The sequence below is a fragment of the Perca flavescens genome, chromosome 15 (genome assembly GCF_004354835.1).
Source record: "Perca flavescens isolate YP-PL-M2 chromosome 15, PFLA_1.0, whole genome shotgun sequence".
In the NCBI taxonomy this organism is placed as follows: domain Eukaryota; kingdom Metazoa; phylum Chordata; class Actinopteri; order Perciformes; family Percidae; genus Perca; species Perca flavescens.
Window position 1 is genome coordinate 25,338,602 of NC_041345.1, and position 18,968 is coordinate 25,357,569.

The 18,968-nt window shown below is 42.1% G+C and overlaps 1 protein-coding gene across 16 annotated transcripts in view; it reads right to left on the reverse strand.

Moving 5' to 3' along the window:
- Positions 1 to 414: 414 nt before the first annotated feature.
- Positions 415 to 18,968, reverse strand: part of rbfox1 (RNA binding fox-1 homolog 1) — a 363,925-nt gene continuing 345,371 nt past the window's right edge. For 6 of the 16 annotated variants that reach the window (XM_028599614.1, XM_028599615.1, XM_028599617.1 and 3 more), the window contains 3 exons: positions 18,664 to 18,728; positions 10,823 to 10,898; positions 415 to 1,815 (listed from right to left, as the gene is read on the reverse strand). In XM_028599614.1, the coding sequence (XP_028455415.1) occupies positions 1,693 to 1,815; positions 10,823 to 10,898; positions 18,664 to 18,728 (264 nt within the window). In that variant the 3' untranslated portion in view covers positions 415 to 1,692. Of the gene's footprint in view, positions 1,816 to 1,975; positions 2,159 to 3,640; positions 3,695 to 5,683; positions 5,931 to 10,822; positions 10,899 to 18,663; positions 18,729 to 18,968 lie in introns of those variants that run through there. The other 10 variants (XM_028599625.1, XM_028599618.1, XM_028599624.1 and 7 more) reach the window with 7 other exon arrangements.

An 18,968-nucleotide genomic window follows, 5' to 3' on the forward strand; every position in this document is an offset into this window, starting at 1 on the left:
TACTTTTAGCGTGTATAGAGCCAGCATATTTCCACATGTAAGAGGGTAAATTAACGGTTTATTTCAACCAAACCAGAGTGGTGATTTTTGGAACAGTGGAAAGACGAACCAAGACGGCTTTTGATAGTTTTGATAGTTCTGATGACTTTGAATAAAGTGTGTGTTACCGTGACAAAATTACTGTTTATTTAAATGGAGTCTGTTTTAGCGATAGTGATGTTGGGACTGTTACATGTTAAACAAAAAGGATCTTACTCTTAAATGGAAAGGTCTATCTCTGCAAGAATCATTTTCATAATGTTGTCAGACACTTAGAGAATGTCAGTGGCAAAAACAGCACTTTTAGTGGACGGAAATGGAAGGTGCGCAATTGCCTATTAATGTTACATTGTAGCTTGTTTCGCCGCTGCCGACTGCAGCGGTCTTGCTTCGTACTGGACCAATTTTCAAAAAACTTAGACATAAAAAAACATAGGAAAATAGGGTTCAGGTTAAAAGATATCAAAGTTACGCGACTAGCGGTTTCATTAGATTGCACTGCTACAGAATCAGCTTGGTCTCAAGTTGCTGCCAACCTATATTCAGACCAAATCGGACAAGACCAATCACAGTTGACTTTCCAACATCTATTTCCAGGCTAAACAACATGCACGACGGGCCAATCTGATTTAACACAATTTAAATTGACTTTGAACGTTGGTGGATAATGCTCATGTTTGAAACAGAGATGGGATTTTGTAATTATGAGATACAAAGTCAAACTTAAATGAACATTTTATTTCTTTTTGAATGCACTGCTATTTTATATGTTACAAAACAAAAACGAGAAAACCACATGTTGCACTCAATGCAGTTGGGCTACAATACATGCAGTTTTCATGACTATGCAGACACTACATAGGTTTTGTCTTGGGAAAGAAGTATTATCTTGGTTTGGCGAAATAACTATAAACATATAATAGTAAAGTTGCAGTCACAAGTAAACAGCTTTTTCTTAAGATAAGAAATAAAAAGTTGACATCTCAAGATGATGGAATAGCAATAATGGCTGTTCTCAGCTTCTCTTCCGGTTCAGAGACTATATTTGTGTTTCCCACGGCTTCTTTACTTCCTCCCAAACCAAAGGGAAAACTAAAAAGCTATCATTGCTAAACGGACAGAGGAAGTGCCAAAGGAAGCTGAGACAAGAAAAACAACAACACTGACTAGCATAGTCACTTTAACACTCTTACAAAACATAAAAACCCCAAAGTGTGACTATGACCTATCTTACAGGGTTGGAGTTCTATACAAGCCCTAACAATTTGAAATCTGATAAATATTTCATTCGTGTCCTAATCATTACTCTAGCAGCTCTCTATTAGTACCATGGAAAAAACCTCTACAGCTGATAATCTAGGTTTAAATCTTTAGAAATTAAAAACCCACAATATCAAAATACACAGCACAAAATATCTGAGGTATAAGATGAAAAATATCAGCTGTCACTGTATTCTTTTGTTTTTCTGTACTTCTCTCTTACGAGATGCTGAAATGATCCACAAACTGCATGTATTGCAATACCCAGGCCTCGGTAACGTCTCTCCTCGGATAACTCATTCTCTCCGTTGTTTTTCATTCGCGCACACACTCGCTCGCACGCACACTTTCTTTCTGTCCGGTTGGAAGGTTGAGTATAGGTTGGAGGTGTTGCTAATAGGGTGCAAAGCGGCTGTAGCCTCCCCGGTATATACTAGCCTGGAGAGAGGACAGCACTAGCCCCACGTCGTCGGCATGGCTCCGAGTTTTCGCATCTGTCAGTGGGGTGAACGCGTTCTGAAACACACACACACACACACACACACACACACACGCACACACACAAACAAGATAATGCACAAACACACATCCATATTCATAGAAACACACACACACAGGCACATACACGATAATGCACAAACACACATCCATATTCATAGAAACACACACACACACACACACAAACACACACACACAAACCCTCGTTAGCCCCCCTTAGTCCTGGACAAACTACAACTAGAGATTCAACATTACCGTTATTCCGGTGCAAACCCATGGGGGATGAAAAGACCAATGACCGGAGCAACCGTCATGCAGCAAGCACAGCGAGACGCTTCATGCCAGGGGTACATGCCAACTGCTATATGAAAAAAATCCAGTCAATACAATCATGAAAAAGTGGAGTAAAAGATGAATCAAAGAAATCAAGTCACAAGGTGGTTTTGAGCAGAATGTGAACCAGGATGGTGCTAAATCTTGTGGATGGATCATGCTGGTTTTCACTGGGTGGAGATGGAGATTTCAGCAGCATTCGTTTTAGATATATTATAAAATGTGGTCGGTTCGTTTCAGTGAAATTGTTCAGTTGAAAGTTGTGTGTGTCCAGATGAAACTGCATTTATGAATCTTTTTTTTTTTTTTTTTTTACCATGCTATTTATCAAGCTTTTCAGAGTAGGAGTGGAGTTCTAACTGGCCAAACATTCTCAGTGATACATGTTTGCTCCGACTTTTAGAAACATTTTATCTGCACTGCATTCGTCTAGAAAATCTGTCAGTATTTAGGAGAGCCCCAAAGGTTTCCCAATCTAGGAACGTAGGCGATAATAACCTCGACTTTGATTGGTTGCGTGGTGATGTTGGCTACGTCCCATCATTTGATGGTAAGGGTGCTTTCCATGACTGACATGGAGAGTAGGGCTGTGCTCGATTAAAGAAATTCTTAGTCGACTAACACAATTTCAATTGTTTCGACTAATCGATTAGTTGATTTAATCGACAGATCTGTAAATCTGAGTTTCTCCGCAAAGAGTCATGCAAAAGCACCACTTTAATTATTGTGTTTACCAGAGATGCGCTCGTACGTTTCTTGGAAATAAGTCATGCAGCATGAAAAAAAGCACAAATATGACTAATCGACTAAAGAAATCTAAGCTGACTAAGACCAAAATGACCGATTAGTCGACTAATCGACTAAGAGGGAGCAGCCCTAACGGAGATGCCTTTTGCTAGCACAGGTAGCATGTGTCTTAGAGACAGATGTTAGCCAAACAGTGTTTTCTTGCTTAGGAGGGGGTGTGGGTGCAGGTGGTTCTGTCAAGCTGGAACACACACTGTTGACGCTTCTCGGTGTCGAGGACCCAACTCAACAAACCCACCAGTTGCGCCCGCTTAACAGACCCTAAACTCGCAGACAAATTCATATTGAAAGCAAGTTCTTTTCTTTGGTAAGACATTTCAAGGGACAAGGTACATGTAACAATGTTTCTGATACCTGAGGATGCTAATTTTACTGGATATTTGTAGGATTGGTGGAACTAGACATAAAAGTATATGATGGCTAGAGCCACTAGACTACTGAGCGGGCCATGACATTTAGATGAAACTTCCCAGCAAGCCAGTTGCGCCAGAAGCAGCAGTAGCAGTTGCAATGTCGTTACATAGTCTGGTTAGGCAGCTGAGTATCTGTTCTTTGCTTGGGTAAGGGTTGGATTCAGGGACAGTTAAGGTGAATTAGGTCAGAGAATGGTGTGGAAAGGTTTTTGATACCAAAAGGATAGGCTAATTAGTGACAACTGTAAGACTGGTGGAACTAGAAAAAACAGAGGGTACATCCCAATTACCTTTAATGCGTCCAGGTTTCCCTCCCTCTATTCTCTGCAACTTAGTCCCTCCCACTGAAGACACGAGGTGATATGCAGGAAAATATGTGAGGAGAGACGAAACGAGGACACACGTTTTAGGAGAAATTAGACCTTTCTTTTTTTTTTTGTTGTTGTCTCTCTGCATGTTTCCCCTGTTGACAGGCATCTGCACAGACCTACAGTTAATACAGATCCACAATTTTTTAACCACACGGTTAATCAGAAAATAAATCAAATCTAAAACTTGGTTGATTCTGTTATTTGTCAGTTCACTTTGGAAGAAACTGCAGTGGTGTTGTGCAGCAGCCTGATCAGCTGTCACTAACCCCTAAATTCCACCAGGCGTGTCGGAGCTTGAACTTTGGTTCGAGGGAACTGGCACACTTTTTGAAGTCAATCGACTCACACAGTTGTGTAGACATCCCAGTATCAACACACATATTAACCCACGCTACCTCCCGCTTTTGGCGTTCCTGCGTATTTACTAACCAGCAGCTATCGGGTCGCCGGTGAAAGCCCTCCTGTAGTGTTCTCTGTCCTACGGTTGTCTCCGTCATGCTGCCTGGTCCTGTACCCATATATCCATGCCCTGTACCCATACATCCATGCCCTGTACCCATACTTCCATGCCCTGTACCCATACATCCATGCCCTGACCCATACATCCATGAACTGTACCCATACATCCATGCCCTGTACCCATACATCCATGCCCTGACCCATACATCCATGTCCTGTACCCATACATCCATGCCCTGTACCCATACATCCATGCCCTGACCCATACATCCATGCCCTGTACCCATACATCCATGTCCTGTATCCATACATCCATGTCCTGTACCCATCCATCCATGTCCTGTACCCATACATCCATGTCCTGTACCCATACATCCATGTCCTGTACCCATCCATCCATGTCCTGTACCCATACATCCATGTCCTGTACCCATACATCCATGTCCTGTACCCATCCATCCATGCCCTGTACCCATACATCCATGTCCTGTATCCATACATCCATGTCCTGTACCCATATATCCATGCCCTGTACCCATACATCCACGCCCTGTACCCATACATCCATGCCCTCTACCGGGGTTAGCTTCTGTTTTGGGGTAGGGGGGGCTTTGCGTTCCCCTTTACCTTGTTAAGGTAAGCTAGGTTAGCCTCCTTGTGCGTGCTTCTCAAATGTACTTTCAAATTCGTGGGATTTTTCCCTTTAATTAATTGTCCACATATTTTACCACATTCCACTGCAAGGCACTTGCTTTTATCTGACACAGTCATCAAACAGGATTCTGCCGCTTTCTTCAGACTTTCGGTACCACCATGCTGCCAGGCGAGGGGCACGGACTGTATGTTGTGTTTAATTGGACATGAAATGTCGGAATTTCTGGGTTCCCAGTCGGAAACTATGGCATAGACTGTATGAAACAGGTCTTTGGTCGGAAATGTCAACTCTGAAAGATATAACGTTATTTGCCCTATGAAAGACATTGACATCGACGAAATCTAAGGACATTTATTCGATAATTTTATTTTATTTTAGTTAGTTTTGCAAACAGACATTACAGTTTTAGTTATCGTTTTTTTGTAATGCCTCGTTTTTATTTTAATTTCAGTTAACGACAATGTTTTTTCCCTCCTAGTTTTTGTTATTTTGTTCATTAATTTGTTGTTAATGATTATAACCTTGGTTTGCATAGGCCGGGCAGACTAGACTAGAGCATCCAGTTAATTTTTAAAACACCCTGTGAAGACTCCCAATCGTAAATCACATCATAACACTATTTTAACAACTAACAGCTGGAAAACACCGCGTAGATACGTGCCTGATCGTGCGCCTGGCCTTTCATACACCAAATTTCTACGTGCCAGTCATGTGTCTCTCTCTCTCTCTCTCCAATAGAAAGAGACAGGGGAAAACTGTGGTAATTGTAGCCTATATGTGGCTGTGTGTTTGTGTGTCTCTCTCTGTCCATCCGTCAGTCTCTCTCTCTCCGTGCGCCTGATCGCGTGTCTCGCTGTGAGAAGTCAAGACTCACCACAAATCACCATAAACCTGGCTGTTTTATTTTGAAAAGTGTTTTACAAAAACCACAGTTCAGCCAGAACATGGTACATCTGCGCCTGGAGGAATCCAGGGGTGACAGATTTTTCTACTGAAGGGGTGTGTCGGCCTGGTAAAAGACTTCCGCAAAGGCTGCTCTCATGTATCCTTGTTCATGTCTCCTCAAAGATCCTTCCTTGCTTTTCGATCCTAATCCTCAGAAAAGAAATAAGCATTATGGCAGACTGGAACTACTGCCAGGTAAAACAAGGAGTGGGGAGCAATCAAATAAGGCAATTGGGAAAGCTTAATACTGCAGGGCCTAGTGATAGTTCAAACCTAATTTAACATTAGCAAAGGGCTTCAATAGAAATGCTTAACCATTTTGTGGCACATTTCATGTGTATTGTCAGCGATGTAGACATGTACAATATCATAACAATAGAAATAATGGCCAAGACTAAGAAATATAACCTAAATTAAAAAATAAATGTTTTTAGCTTGTAGAGCAGCACATGGAAGGCAGTAGAAGTGTTTAAAATGCTAGGTGTGGCATATTACATTTGACACTTGACTGACACTTTAAACCTTATTTGAAGAAAGTCATTTTCTTTTGTTTGCAAACAGTTTGGAGGGTGTTGATTTGTAGCCAACCAGTAAGTTTGAAAATCTTTCCCTCCAGCCCACACAGCTTTCTTGCTCACTCCTTTCCTTCCTCGCTTCCTCCCTGCGGCTGCGGCATCACGAGGGATTTAATTATCAAAATGACTAATTATTTCATTACCAGGGAGTGCGGGGTGAGGTGGTATCCACCAAATTAGAAATATAATAACTAACATGGACTGGGCTGCCAAGGCATGAAGACATTCATCACCTTTTACAGGCGGGATTAATGTGTCATTTGGACTGCCGTTAGCAGCACAGACAAATTCAATTAAGTTTAAGTGAGGAGATGTCAGCGCTGCAGAAAAGCTTATGCACAGCAACTGAAGAAGAGAATGGGGTGGGGGAGGGGGACAGTATGGAGGAGATGAAGCGTGTGGAGATTGGGGAGTGCAGTTGGTGGAATTAAATATATAGCTAACAATGCAGTTGTTTCTAGCGTATGAACCAAAAGGCTCATTTATAAAAAAGCATGATCAATCATTTTCTTAGGATCATGGAAGATATGAGCTTAACGAGCAGTAGCAAGTGGTGTGGCGAGGCCTTTGCAGATTTATTTTTGCTACATAAAGGCTGGCATGTAGTTTCATTGGTATAGGTTGTCAGGGCTGTATACAACCTGAACGGAGTACCTGCACTGACGACTTTGTCTCTCTTGTAAGATTTTTATCTACGTACGGTCAATGGTCTCTTAAAAAGAGGGTAGAATAATCAGGCAAAGACCAAAATCACAGCGCTACAAATTGGCATACCAGGCACAGGCCAAGGGGTCCTTTCTTTCAGTCAGAAAAAGGGGTGTCCCGATCCTGTTATTTTGCTCCTGAGCATTCTTTTAATAATGAATATTTGCCTATAGTTAGTCTGATCCATTATTTGGTTTTAGTATATTTGTTAATTTTTTTTGACTACATGAGTTCGAGTCATGAGTGCTAATTATCAAAGTGCTTGGCATTGTGCAGTTTGTTTACAGGAAGTTTACATTTCCTCGCCACCAAATGCTTGCTCTTGGGTGTGGTCTAGACCTACTCTAACAGTAAAGTGTCCTGAAATAACATATATTATGATTTGACACTCTAAATAAAATGTAATTGAATTATTGCAAAGAGAGTATTTAAACTTAATAAACATTTAATATGTTATGCTGTGCACCTGCCACAGAAATGCCACTCCATACCCATTTTGCATTCACCAGGTGATTGCACATAGTTTAGTTATTTATAACTTGCAAATGTTAAAGGGACTTGAGATGATTCTGGTTTGTTAAACAGATTCAATACTGGAATTGTACGACTCTGGAGGCTTAGACAGAGAAACGTAGTTTCTTCCTGTGCTTTCCGATGGTCGGAAAGCTGTAGCAGGAAAAGTTAAAGGAGGAGGTTGAAGCGACTCTACCAAGCCACTGCCAAGCGGACCAATCACAGTTGTTGCGTTCTGCATAGCTGAGACATGTAGTTTCATTTCTTGAGAAGTGCACGTCAGGCTACAGTGTAGGGTCCGATCTATATATACCTACGTAAGTACCTACATATGTACCTACGTATGTACCTACATACCTACGGTGTAGATTTAACGACGGAGCATAAATTGGGCTTAAAGAATGGATTACCTAAACAAGCCTTCTGGGCACAGGCCAAGGGGTCATTTACTTTTAAAAGTCATAGAGCTCGATTGAAAGTAGTAAAGTGGCCTTAGTCAGATCTCAGTTTTTGAAGGAGGGATGTGAATTCCATCCTGGTCCTGGAACAGTGGACCAGCTCTTTACTTGTCAGGATACTGGAGGGGAGTTTGCCTAGTCCAGTCTACCTGTGCTTTGTAGCCTTGAAAAAGGCTATGTCCCCCAGGGTGTTTTGTGGGGAGTTCTTCAGGAGTATGGGCTGCATGTCTTATTTAACGTTGTGTCCATATTTTTGGAAATAATTCAAGCATTGTTCCCCACGTCCATTGGGCTCTTCCAGGGTTGTACCGATTCTGCTGGAGATTTTCATGGACAGAATGGACGGAGAGTGTCCAAAATGGTGACCTAAGGACTGCAGATAGTGTAGTTCATCAGTCCACAACGTCCGGTGCAGAGAGCGAAGGACTTTAAAGACGTTTTCTCACATGAACTCCGGACAATGAAGAATCAAGTCCGGACATTCTGCAGAGTTTCCCCTTCACACATGTAGCCCACAACAGGAGATTGCCAGTGTCAGATGGTGTTTTCACTCTCTGGTATAGGCTTTGCTTCATTCTTTGAATTTCTTTGACGGCCCTTACTTACAGAAGTTTTCAAATGTCATAGTCTCTCCAGTTAGACATTTTTGTTCCCGTCCTCGTGTAAATTACCCTTCTTTTTCATCCTCAGATGATTGTTCTCTTCCCATTTCACACCAGCCGCATGAAACACCATCAACATGCAGGCTTACTGTAAATGACAATGAGCTGCTCTACTCAGACATGGGTTCAATCAGACATTAAACAGACTGTGTACTTGGTAGCTGGCAGGGTAAAATCAGTCTAATGTCCAGTCCATCTGATTTGGGCATTTGCATTCTCACATACAGCTCCTCCAGGTATGAGTTCAGGATTGCAGTGCAAAACGGGCCTAAGTATCTTGGAGTCTTGTTCAAGAGTGATGGTTAGATGAAACACAATTACTGCAGAGGCTGTACCGCACTGCTGTGGTGAAGAGGGAGCTCAGCTTGAAGGTGAAGCTCGCAAGCTCGCAGACCAGATACTGTGTGTGGAGCGGAATAACCCGGACTCCCTTGTTATTATGCTAGGTGACTTCGACAAAGGTAATCCCTCCATGAACTCCCCAAATACAAACAGTTTATTAAATGCTCAACCAGAGAGGAGAATGTTTTGGATCCGTCGCCATGACCTCTGTGATTATCAAGTCTTTTGAGCGCCTTGTTCTGGCTTATCTCAAAACCCTCACCAACCCCCTCCTGGACCCTCTGATGCAGTCAACATGGCTCTTCATTTCATCCTCCAGCACCTGGACTCCTCAGGAACTTACGCCAGGATCCTGTTTGTGGACTTCAGCTCTGCCTTAAACACCATCCTCCCAACTCTGCTGCAGGACAAGCTGTCCCAGCTGCATGTGCCTGACTCCACCTGCACATGGATCATAGACTTCCTATCTGACAAAAAGCGTGTGAAGCTGGGGAAACACATCTCTGACTCTCTGACCATCAGCACCGGTCCCCCTCAAGGTTGTGTCCTTTCCCCTCTGCTCTTCTCCCTGTACACCAACAGCTGCACCTCCAGTCACCAGTCTGTCAAGCTCCTGAATCCATCATTGAGGCAGAGTGCAGCGTATCATCTGCTCTGCTCAGAAAGTAATTGGCTGCAATCTGCCATTTCTCCAGGACCTGTAGGCCTCCAGGACGCAGAGGCGGGCTGAAAAGATTGTTGCCGATCGCTTTCACACCCCGGACACAAACTGTTCAAACCTCTCCCCTCTGGCAGGAGGCTGTGTTCCATCAGGACCAAAACCTCACGCCTTAAAAACTGTTTCTTCCCCTCTGCAGTCAGCCTCACCAACAAGGCCCTAGTCCCCCACTGTCACTGACACTCAACCCCTCACCCCTAGTTACTACACTTTGCACTAACCCCCATCCTGGACTATGCATCTGCCCATTGCACACAGTGCTTAAACTGCATAAAAAGCTATTTTGTATATATCTGTCTCTGTTTCTGTATTGATTGTTTGTTCTTATTAATGTTTAATATGTATGTTTGTGTATGTATGCACCAATCATCAACAAGGCAGGTAGGCACCAAGTAGGGTAATTATTGTGGCAATAAACTCCTTTCTTATTCTGGATTCATCATCCAATCCAAATCTCACCTATGGTCATGAGTTTTGAGTAGACCACCAACTGCGAGGATGATTGGCCCCCTTTGAAGGCCTTATGGGCAACTTTAGTTCCATCTTAATGACAATTTGTTAAGGCCTACCATGCCAACAATACCAAGGTGAAGCATCCCATAGAACTGCATTGAGGTAAGACCTTCATTTAATTATTTTAGTTAAAATATGTTGGTTAGCTTGGCATTTGACAGGGCTACCTAAGACTACCTATCGTGATCATACATCTTTTTATACTTTTTAATGTTTTAATATAAATATGGCCACTAAAACTCAGTTGCTGTAGTTAATTAGCAGGCTTATGTTGCCATCACCCTACTCAACCACACCATATGCTGTGAGGATTGGTCAGTTAGTCTCACTCCACTCAAGCCTAGGCACCAAGTGCAGTTCTAAACAATGTACAAGCATGTGACATGCAAGACACGCAAGCTCAATTTCAATGTGTATCTTGGAGACACATTTTTGGAAATTAAAAAGTAAAAAGTTGTTAGTGAGATACTTTGCAGATAAGGAAGTGGAATGATGCATGGTCTGAAGAGGACCAGGAATGTAGAACAGAGATTTGTCGCAGGCATGATAGTCTTACCATGGCACCAACGCTGTATGTGGCTGCAGGAGTGAGTGTGTGGTTGTAGGGGTCGGCAGCATATACTCGTCCGTAACTGTAGAAATACATAAGATAACAGATAATGGTTAAATCATATTACATCCTGGCACTGATGAGGAGACTGCAAAATACTACACATTAGTTCTTCCTTGATTTACTTACCAAATATATTGTGATATAGCCTACAGCAGGATTACATATGAAAATGGAGGTGGGTTACATTTTATTTGCACATAGACATGTTAATGACTATCATGTCAACACAAAGTCATTATAAATTTGAGATATCAAACTCATAATGAGAAGTATCAAGTCTGCAGCTCTATGAAGCGTTATATGCTATTTTATCTCATTGTTCAGCACATTGAGGCTCATGATAAAGCCTCACTGGTAGTCCCTTGAGGGTGCAATTTTAATTATACCTCACAGTACAAAAGTGTTGGAATGGACATACTGGTTTTGCTATTCTTTAACAAAAACAAAAAGTTTGTAAAACATGGATATTCTAACTACCTCAATTGATAAGAAAGTGACTCATCCTTAATAGTTGTGAATTAAAATGTATCATAATTTATTGTCATAATTTTAACTCAACACAGCACTTTGGAGATAGGTCTGGCTATGCAAGACTATAGTGGCAGTGTAGTATCAGACTACATCACAGCTAGGGGTGGACATACTTACAACAGGCCAGATTAGTTAAGATTAAAAACAGGTCGTGATTGGACATAGTGTGGAAGAGCTTTGAGTGGACCAACATTTTACTTTTCATTTTATGTCCACCTCCTATGTACAGAGTAGACCCATTCAAATAAATAATCCCAAGGGTTGTGATTAAATACTCTAGGAAACAGTCAGAGAGAATCTGCCAAGAAAGACTCACTCAGAGTTCACATGATATAAAGATGAAAATAAAAACCACAAAGCATCATGAAGATAGACTAAATATATCAACAATCAAAGAATAGAGAATCAACAAGCTTTCTATTTTTAGAAAGAAATAAACAGCAGCATTGTTTATTCAAGTGAGCAGCCATGCCGGGGCCAACCAGTCCACCCCCTTCTCCCTTCCTCCCCTCTGTGCCCTCGCCCAGTCACGATAAGGGCCAATCAGGGGCCTAGGCCTGTGCCCATAATTGAGCTGATTTGCATAGCGGCCCAGTGGTTGAAGCGATTAGAAGTTAATCCCGATTAGTTTTGGACATTGCTATTCACCATGCAGCCCCCCCAACACCCACACTCAGCCCAGCGCCGCATTTGACCTATCTTATCTCACAGCGCAGAGCCCTAACCCATCATCAGTGTGTGTGTGTGTGTGTGAGAGAGAGAGAGAGAGAGAGAGAGAGAGAGTGTGGTAAGCTGCAAGTACAACATAAATTCAAATGCAATTTGAGTCAAATGCATTTTTAAATGACCCTGAGGTGAAAAGATAAACATGGAAACAACATTTTCAACAGCTCTACAAAACGGTCGGGAGCGGAGCCTGGTCAAATGCACAAGGTTTTTGGATGGAGTGAAGGAAGAAATCTTTCCAAAGACGTACACAGTTATGTAACTATAATATTGTCTTTTAAACATCTAAAGTACTGCAGTCTGATGACCTCAGACTGCAGTTTTCTTGGTCATGTTGCAGAATAATAACCAATTTGTTTTATTTTGAGGGAATTTTCTTTTAGATAAGCAGCAAGCACTGTCTTTCTGAGAGAAGAGCTCTCATGTCTGTGCATTGTGTATGAAGCTGGAGACACATTAGCAGCTCTGTCAGACTGTACTTACACTGTACAGTAGGGCTTTGAGCAAAATGCTAACACCAACATCCTCACTATGACAATGCTAACACGCTGATGTTATACAGGGATAATGTTTAACATAATGTTAACCATGTTCATCATCTACCATTTTGCTAATTAGCACAAAATACAAATTACAGCTGAGGCTGATGGGCAATTTGCCAAAGAATTGGGGCAATCCAAGTTCTGACCTGATGATGGTGCTAGATGAAAAGTTAAGGCATCACCAACGTTAAAACAAATTCACAGTAACATGAATGTCGCATATCATTGCAATCCATCCAATAGTTGTTGAGACATTTCACCCTGAACCACAAATGTCAACCTCATGGTTGCGATAGAGGAAAAGTCAGGGAATCACCAAAGTCTTTAGGATGTATACTCTAAGCACCATGAATTAATGTAGAGAATTTATTGGCAATCCATCCAATTGTTGAGATATTTCTGTTGGACTTAAGTGGCAGATTTTGTCAAAATGTGATTTAAGACCACAATCAAGGCATTTAGTTTGTTTAACTGGGAGTTTTTAGGTGACTATTGAGGCCTATTTTCAAAAGGTTATCCCGCCATAATGGCATTATGGATTGTAAGACAGTTCACAGTAGTTCTTACTTTTTTGGTACTCATTTGCTCATTGCTTCTAAGGTCAATTGTCTATCTGCTGTTTAAGAACTATGCCTTGAAGAAGAACACAAAAATACTTGCTGGGGCATTCTTTTTAAAAGCAAATTTAAATATAGCGAGCAAAAGATGTCAACATGCATGTGGTGCATGGTACAAATAGTACTTAATTACTGAATTTAGGAAAAGTGCTGCTCTGATAAAAAGTCTGTGCTCACCCATGTGCATGTGTGTAGTAATTTGTGAATGCTCATAATGTGCTCGAATGAGCATATCTGCATGAGTGGCTGCATTGCATTTGCATTGGTTTGTATGCCACATGAGCCAGACTGGGACTGGGCAGGCCTCCTGAAAGCAGCTGTTGGTGCTTCCCATCTGTGACCCTTGTGGCATAAACATGGGGCCACACTGGCACCACAGATGGGTGCATCAAGGCCACACAGGTACACAAGCAAGCCCTCAAAGCCACACCAGACCTACGTGAAACATCAAACCGGCGCTCAGTGCTTGTTTAAAGCTCTATTAATTGATTGTTTGGCTACTTGAACAAGCTGAACAAATAACAATTGATATATTATCAACTTATAAAATAATTGGTGAAGATGTTAGCAAACAGTTGCCTATTTACACAACAAGCAGACACAGCAACACAAACAGCTCTGTAGAGCCCAGGAAGTGTGCCGGGCTTTGAAGCTAATTACATAGCATGGGGGCCAAACGGTGGAAGTGCAACTCCTGGGCCGTCACATGATGCCCTCTTGCCCCAGAAGACTTTTTCCCATGGACTTACATGGCAAAAGGCACAACTGTAAATCAGTGGATACATTTTTTGCCGCACAATGACTTGTTTCCATCCATCCATCCATCCATCCAATAACTTGTTTCACTATCAGAATTAGATCCATTTGGTTAGTGGAGCGCAAAACCAGAAGTATCTGGCTCGACCGGCAGAGGTCTCTAGTGCGCCTGCTCCATGGGCTGCAAAACATTGCCTCCATAATGCCTTTATGCGCCATGAGCAACTGTCATACGAACAAACGGGCCTCCCGCCTCGGACGCTGTATTCAGATCTTATAATACATCCATGGTTGAGCTGAAATGTACTGCTGGGTTTGTCACTACGAGCATCCTTTTACACATTACACACAGTCTGGTGAGCTCTGCTGTACCTGTAACCACAAAATGTGATGTCAAGCTGTACAGACTATTAATGTATGTTAATAAAATGGCGCCTATTCAGTTCAACAGAGTTGCTCGCCTAGCGCATACGCCAAAAAAGGTGTTACTTTTGTGAAGCCCGCTGGCCCTGCCCATAGACTTTACATTGTGTTGACGTCACAGGCTTTTAAATAGCTTTTCCTGGCTCAAGGGATGTTTTTCAAATATGAAAAGTTCATGGATTTAAAATGTATAATAGAATGAGCCATAATCGACCTTGTTTGCAGTGTAACGTGTCCTGGCAGGAGTTTTACAGACGTTTCTTTTACAATAGTGGCCTATCGGGAAAATCCTTTGTTGGGCCACGGGGGGGATTTAACGTTTCAAAATACCGCAAGTGGTCACAGTAAGAAATTGGCTGCAAGGATGAGTGTACTTTCTGGGGGCCTGGTACATACCACAGTCAGTACAGGCAACACAGTATATATATGAATTTTCATTTGATGATAATGTGAATCATACATGAATCAATCAGCATCAAGGCTTACACATTTTCTTCAGAAAATTTTCTTTCAGGAAATGCTTCTCTCTTTATTGCTTATTACTTAATATTCTTAATGTCACCTAGATTTTTGTCAACTGACGTAAAAGGTTTTAAGAAGGACCTCAGATATAACTTCTTTTTCTTTTGCCCATGTATCAGTTTTCCACGTCTGTCCTGAATAAAAGTACTGAGGCTGGGGAACAAATCTTCTCCACTTCTAAACTTGGCTCTCCCTTAAGTCACCCTTGGCTAATATAGCCAGTGTCATCATTTAAAAGCATGACAGCTCCTTTTCAAGTGAAACTACTGTGTATCTACTTCTTCTGCTAATATATTAGCTGCTCTATTGTCTAGAGCCAAAGCCCTCTCCATAATAATTGTACATTACGCCACTGAATTAGATGGATGGGATTTCTGCCATCCAGGATTGTTAATTCAAACCCAGCTCATAACAAAACTGAAGTTGGGGAAAGTGAGACAGAAGGTGAATAATGCATCAAAAAGCAGTTCCATGCAATTATAACCTAAAATTTCACACCAGTGCTTTCATTTAACACAAATTATTAATTGTGTTGATATATATATATATATATACAGTGGGGGAAATAAGTATTTGACCCCTTGCTGATTTTGCAGGTTTGCCCACTTACAAAGAATGCAAAAATCTACAATTTTAATCATATGTACATTCTAACAGTGAAAGACAGAATCCCAAAGAAAATTCCAGAAAATCACATCATATGAATTTATTAAAATTGATAACCATCTGATGAGGAAAAACAAGTATTTGACCCCCTGGACAAACAGCAAGTATTCTGGCTCCTACAAGCCAGTTAGTCTTTCTTTAAGACACAGCCCCAATCCGAACCAATTATCTACATCAAATATACCTGCCTCACCTCGTTACCTGTATAAAAGACACCTGTGAACACCCAAACAACCAGCATCCAACATCACTACCATGGGCAAGACCAAAGAGCTTTCTACGGACATCAGGGACAAGATTGTTGATCTGCACAAGGCTGGGATGGGCTACAAGAGAATCGGAAAGCAACTTGGAGAGAAAAGATCAACTGTCGGTGCAGTTATCAGGAAATGGAAGAAGCACCACACCACCGCCAATCTCCCTCGGTCTGGGCCTCCACACAAGATCTTGCCTCGTGGGGTGTCCCTGATCATGCGAACGGTGAGGAATCATCCCAAAACCACAAGGGGGAACTGATGAATCAACTGAAGGCAGCTGGGACCACAGTTTAAAAAAAACGGTTGGTAACACACTACGCCCGTCATGGATTGAAATCCTGCAGCGCACGCAAGGTCCCCCTGCTCAAGAAGAAACATGTACAGGCCCGCATGAAGTTCGCCATTCACCACCTGGACGACTCAGAAGAGGCCTGGAAGAAGGTGATGTGGTCAGATGAGACCAAAATAGAACTTTTGGCCTCAACTCAACTCGTCGTGTTTGGAGGGCAAAGAACACAGAGTACAACCCAAAGAACACCATCCCCACCGTCAAGCATGGTGGTGGCAACATCGTGCTTTGGGGGTGCTTTTCAGCCAAGGGGACGGGACAACTCCATCGTATTGAGGGGAGGATGGACGGGGCCATGTATCGTGGAATTCTGGACCGACATCTCCTTCCCTCAGTGAGAGAGCTAAAGATGGGTCGAGGATGGGTGTTTCAGCACGACAACGACCCTAAGCACACCGCCAAAGCAACAAAAGAGTGGCTGAAGAAGAAGCACATCAAGGTTCTGGAGTGGCCTAGCCAGTCTCCAGACCTGAATCCGATTGAAAATCTTTGGAGGGAGCTTAAAATTCGAGTTGCCAGGCGACAACCTCGGAACCTGAATGATTTGGAGGCTGTCTGCAGGGAGGAGTGGGCCAACATCCCTGCCGAAATGTGCACAAACCTTGTCACCAACTATAAAAACCGTTTGACATCTGTGCTGGCCAATAATGGCTTTTCTACAAAATATTAACATGGTGTTTGTCCAGGGGGTCAAATACTTGTTTTTCCTCATCAGATGGTTATCAATTTTAATAAATTCATATGATGTGATTTTCTGGAATTTTCTTTGGGATTCTGTCTTTCACTGTTAGAATGTACATATGATTAAAATTGTAGATTTTTGCATTCTTTGTAAGTGGGCAAACCTGCAAAATCAGCAAGGGGTCAAATACTTATTTCCCCCACTGTATATATATATATATATACACACTCACCTTAAAGATTATTAGGAACACCTGTAAGATTTCTCGTTTGCAATTATCTAATCAACCAATCACATTGCAGCTGCTTCAATGCATTTAGGGGTGTGGTCCAGGTCTAGACAATCTCCTAAACTCCAAAGTAAATGTCAGAATGGGAAAGAAAGGTGATCTAAGCAACTTTGAGCGTGGCGTGGTTGTTGGTGCCAGACGGGCTGGTCTGAGTATTTCACAATCTGCTCAGTTACTGGGATTTTCACGCACAACCATTTCTAGGGTTTACTAGGATGGGCTACACCAGCAGAAGACCCCACTGGGTACCACTCATCGCCACTAAAAATAGGAAAATGAGGCTACAATTTGCACGAGCTCACCAAATTTGGACAGTTGAAGACTGTAAAAATGTTGCCTGGTCTGATGAGTCTCGATTTCTGTGAGACATTCAGATGGTAGACTCAGAATTTGGTGTAAACAGAATGAGAACATGGATCCGTCATGCCTTGTTATCACTGGGCAGGCTGCTGGTGGTGTAATGCTGTGGGGATGTTTTCTTGGCACACTTTAGGCCCCTTAGTACCAATTGGGCATTGTTTAAATGCCACAGCCTACCTGAGCATTGTTTCTGACCATGTCCATCCCTTTATGACCACCATGTACCCATCCTCTGATGGCTACTTCCAGCAGGATAATGCACCATGTCACAAAGCTCGAATCATTTCAAATTGGTTTCTTGAACATGACAATGAGTTCACTGTACTAAAATGGCCCCCACAGTCACCATATCTCAACCCAATAGAACATCTTTGGGATGTGGTGCAACGGGAGCTTCGTGCATCCCACAAATCTCCATCAACTACAAGATGCTATCCTCTCAATATGGGCCAACATTTCAAAAGAATGCTTCCAGCACCTTGTTGAATCAATGCCACGAAGAATTAAGGCAGTTCTGAAGGCAAAAGGGGGTCAAACATGGCATTAGTAGGGTGTTCCTAATAATCCTTTAGGTGAGTGTATATATAATTTCAGCCCTAGAAACTACTATTTCATCTCCCTTTAATTTGAAAAGCCCTTTTCAAATGTTCATGAGGCATATTTTCTAGAACCAGAGCTGTGACTCTGTTGTATTTTTTTTTATAGAAAGGAAATCCTGCAGTGCAATCCAATGAAATGGCCCTGTAATTAATGATGAAGCTTCTAATGTTCCGTTTTTTGTTGAGAGTTTCTCAAGTAGGTATTGATTCAACTCCGTGGTCTCCATGAGTTTTGAGCCTTACTATTGTGGCTGCAATTCGATACTACTGTTATATCAAATGTACGCGGTGGTTGCTGGGTAGGAGGACAATATAAACGAGTATGGTTTTGGGTTATCCTGCAGTAACTGTACAAATAAGTGTGAATGGCTCATTAAATAACCAGTGTTGTTGGTACCCAACCCTATGACCAGAAAAAGGGTTAATAATGGTTTCAACTGGTTTTAATTACTTCTTTCTTCTTACCTGTCACTGTATGCAGCAGCTGTGGCAGCAGTAGGCTGGGCATATCTGTAGGCAGCGTAACCACCCTAAAAACACACACACACACACACACACACACACACACACACACACACACACACACACACACACACACACAGTTCAGTTCATCTTAGCAGATGCAGCACACATCCTGTATACTGTCTGTAATATGAAAGCATAACTAGATCCACAAACACTTAAATACATACATGATGAAAATTCATGAGGTGTCAATTGTGTTGACCTAAAAGTGGCCAAATATACCTTTTCGACAATAGTACATGTAA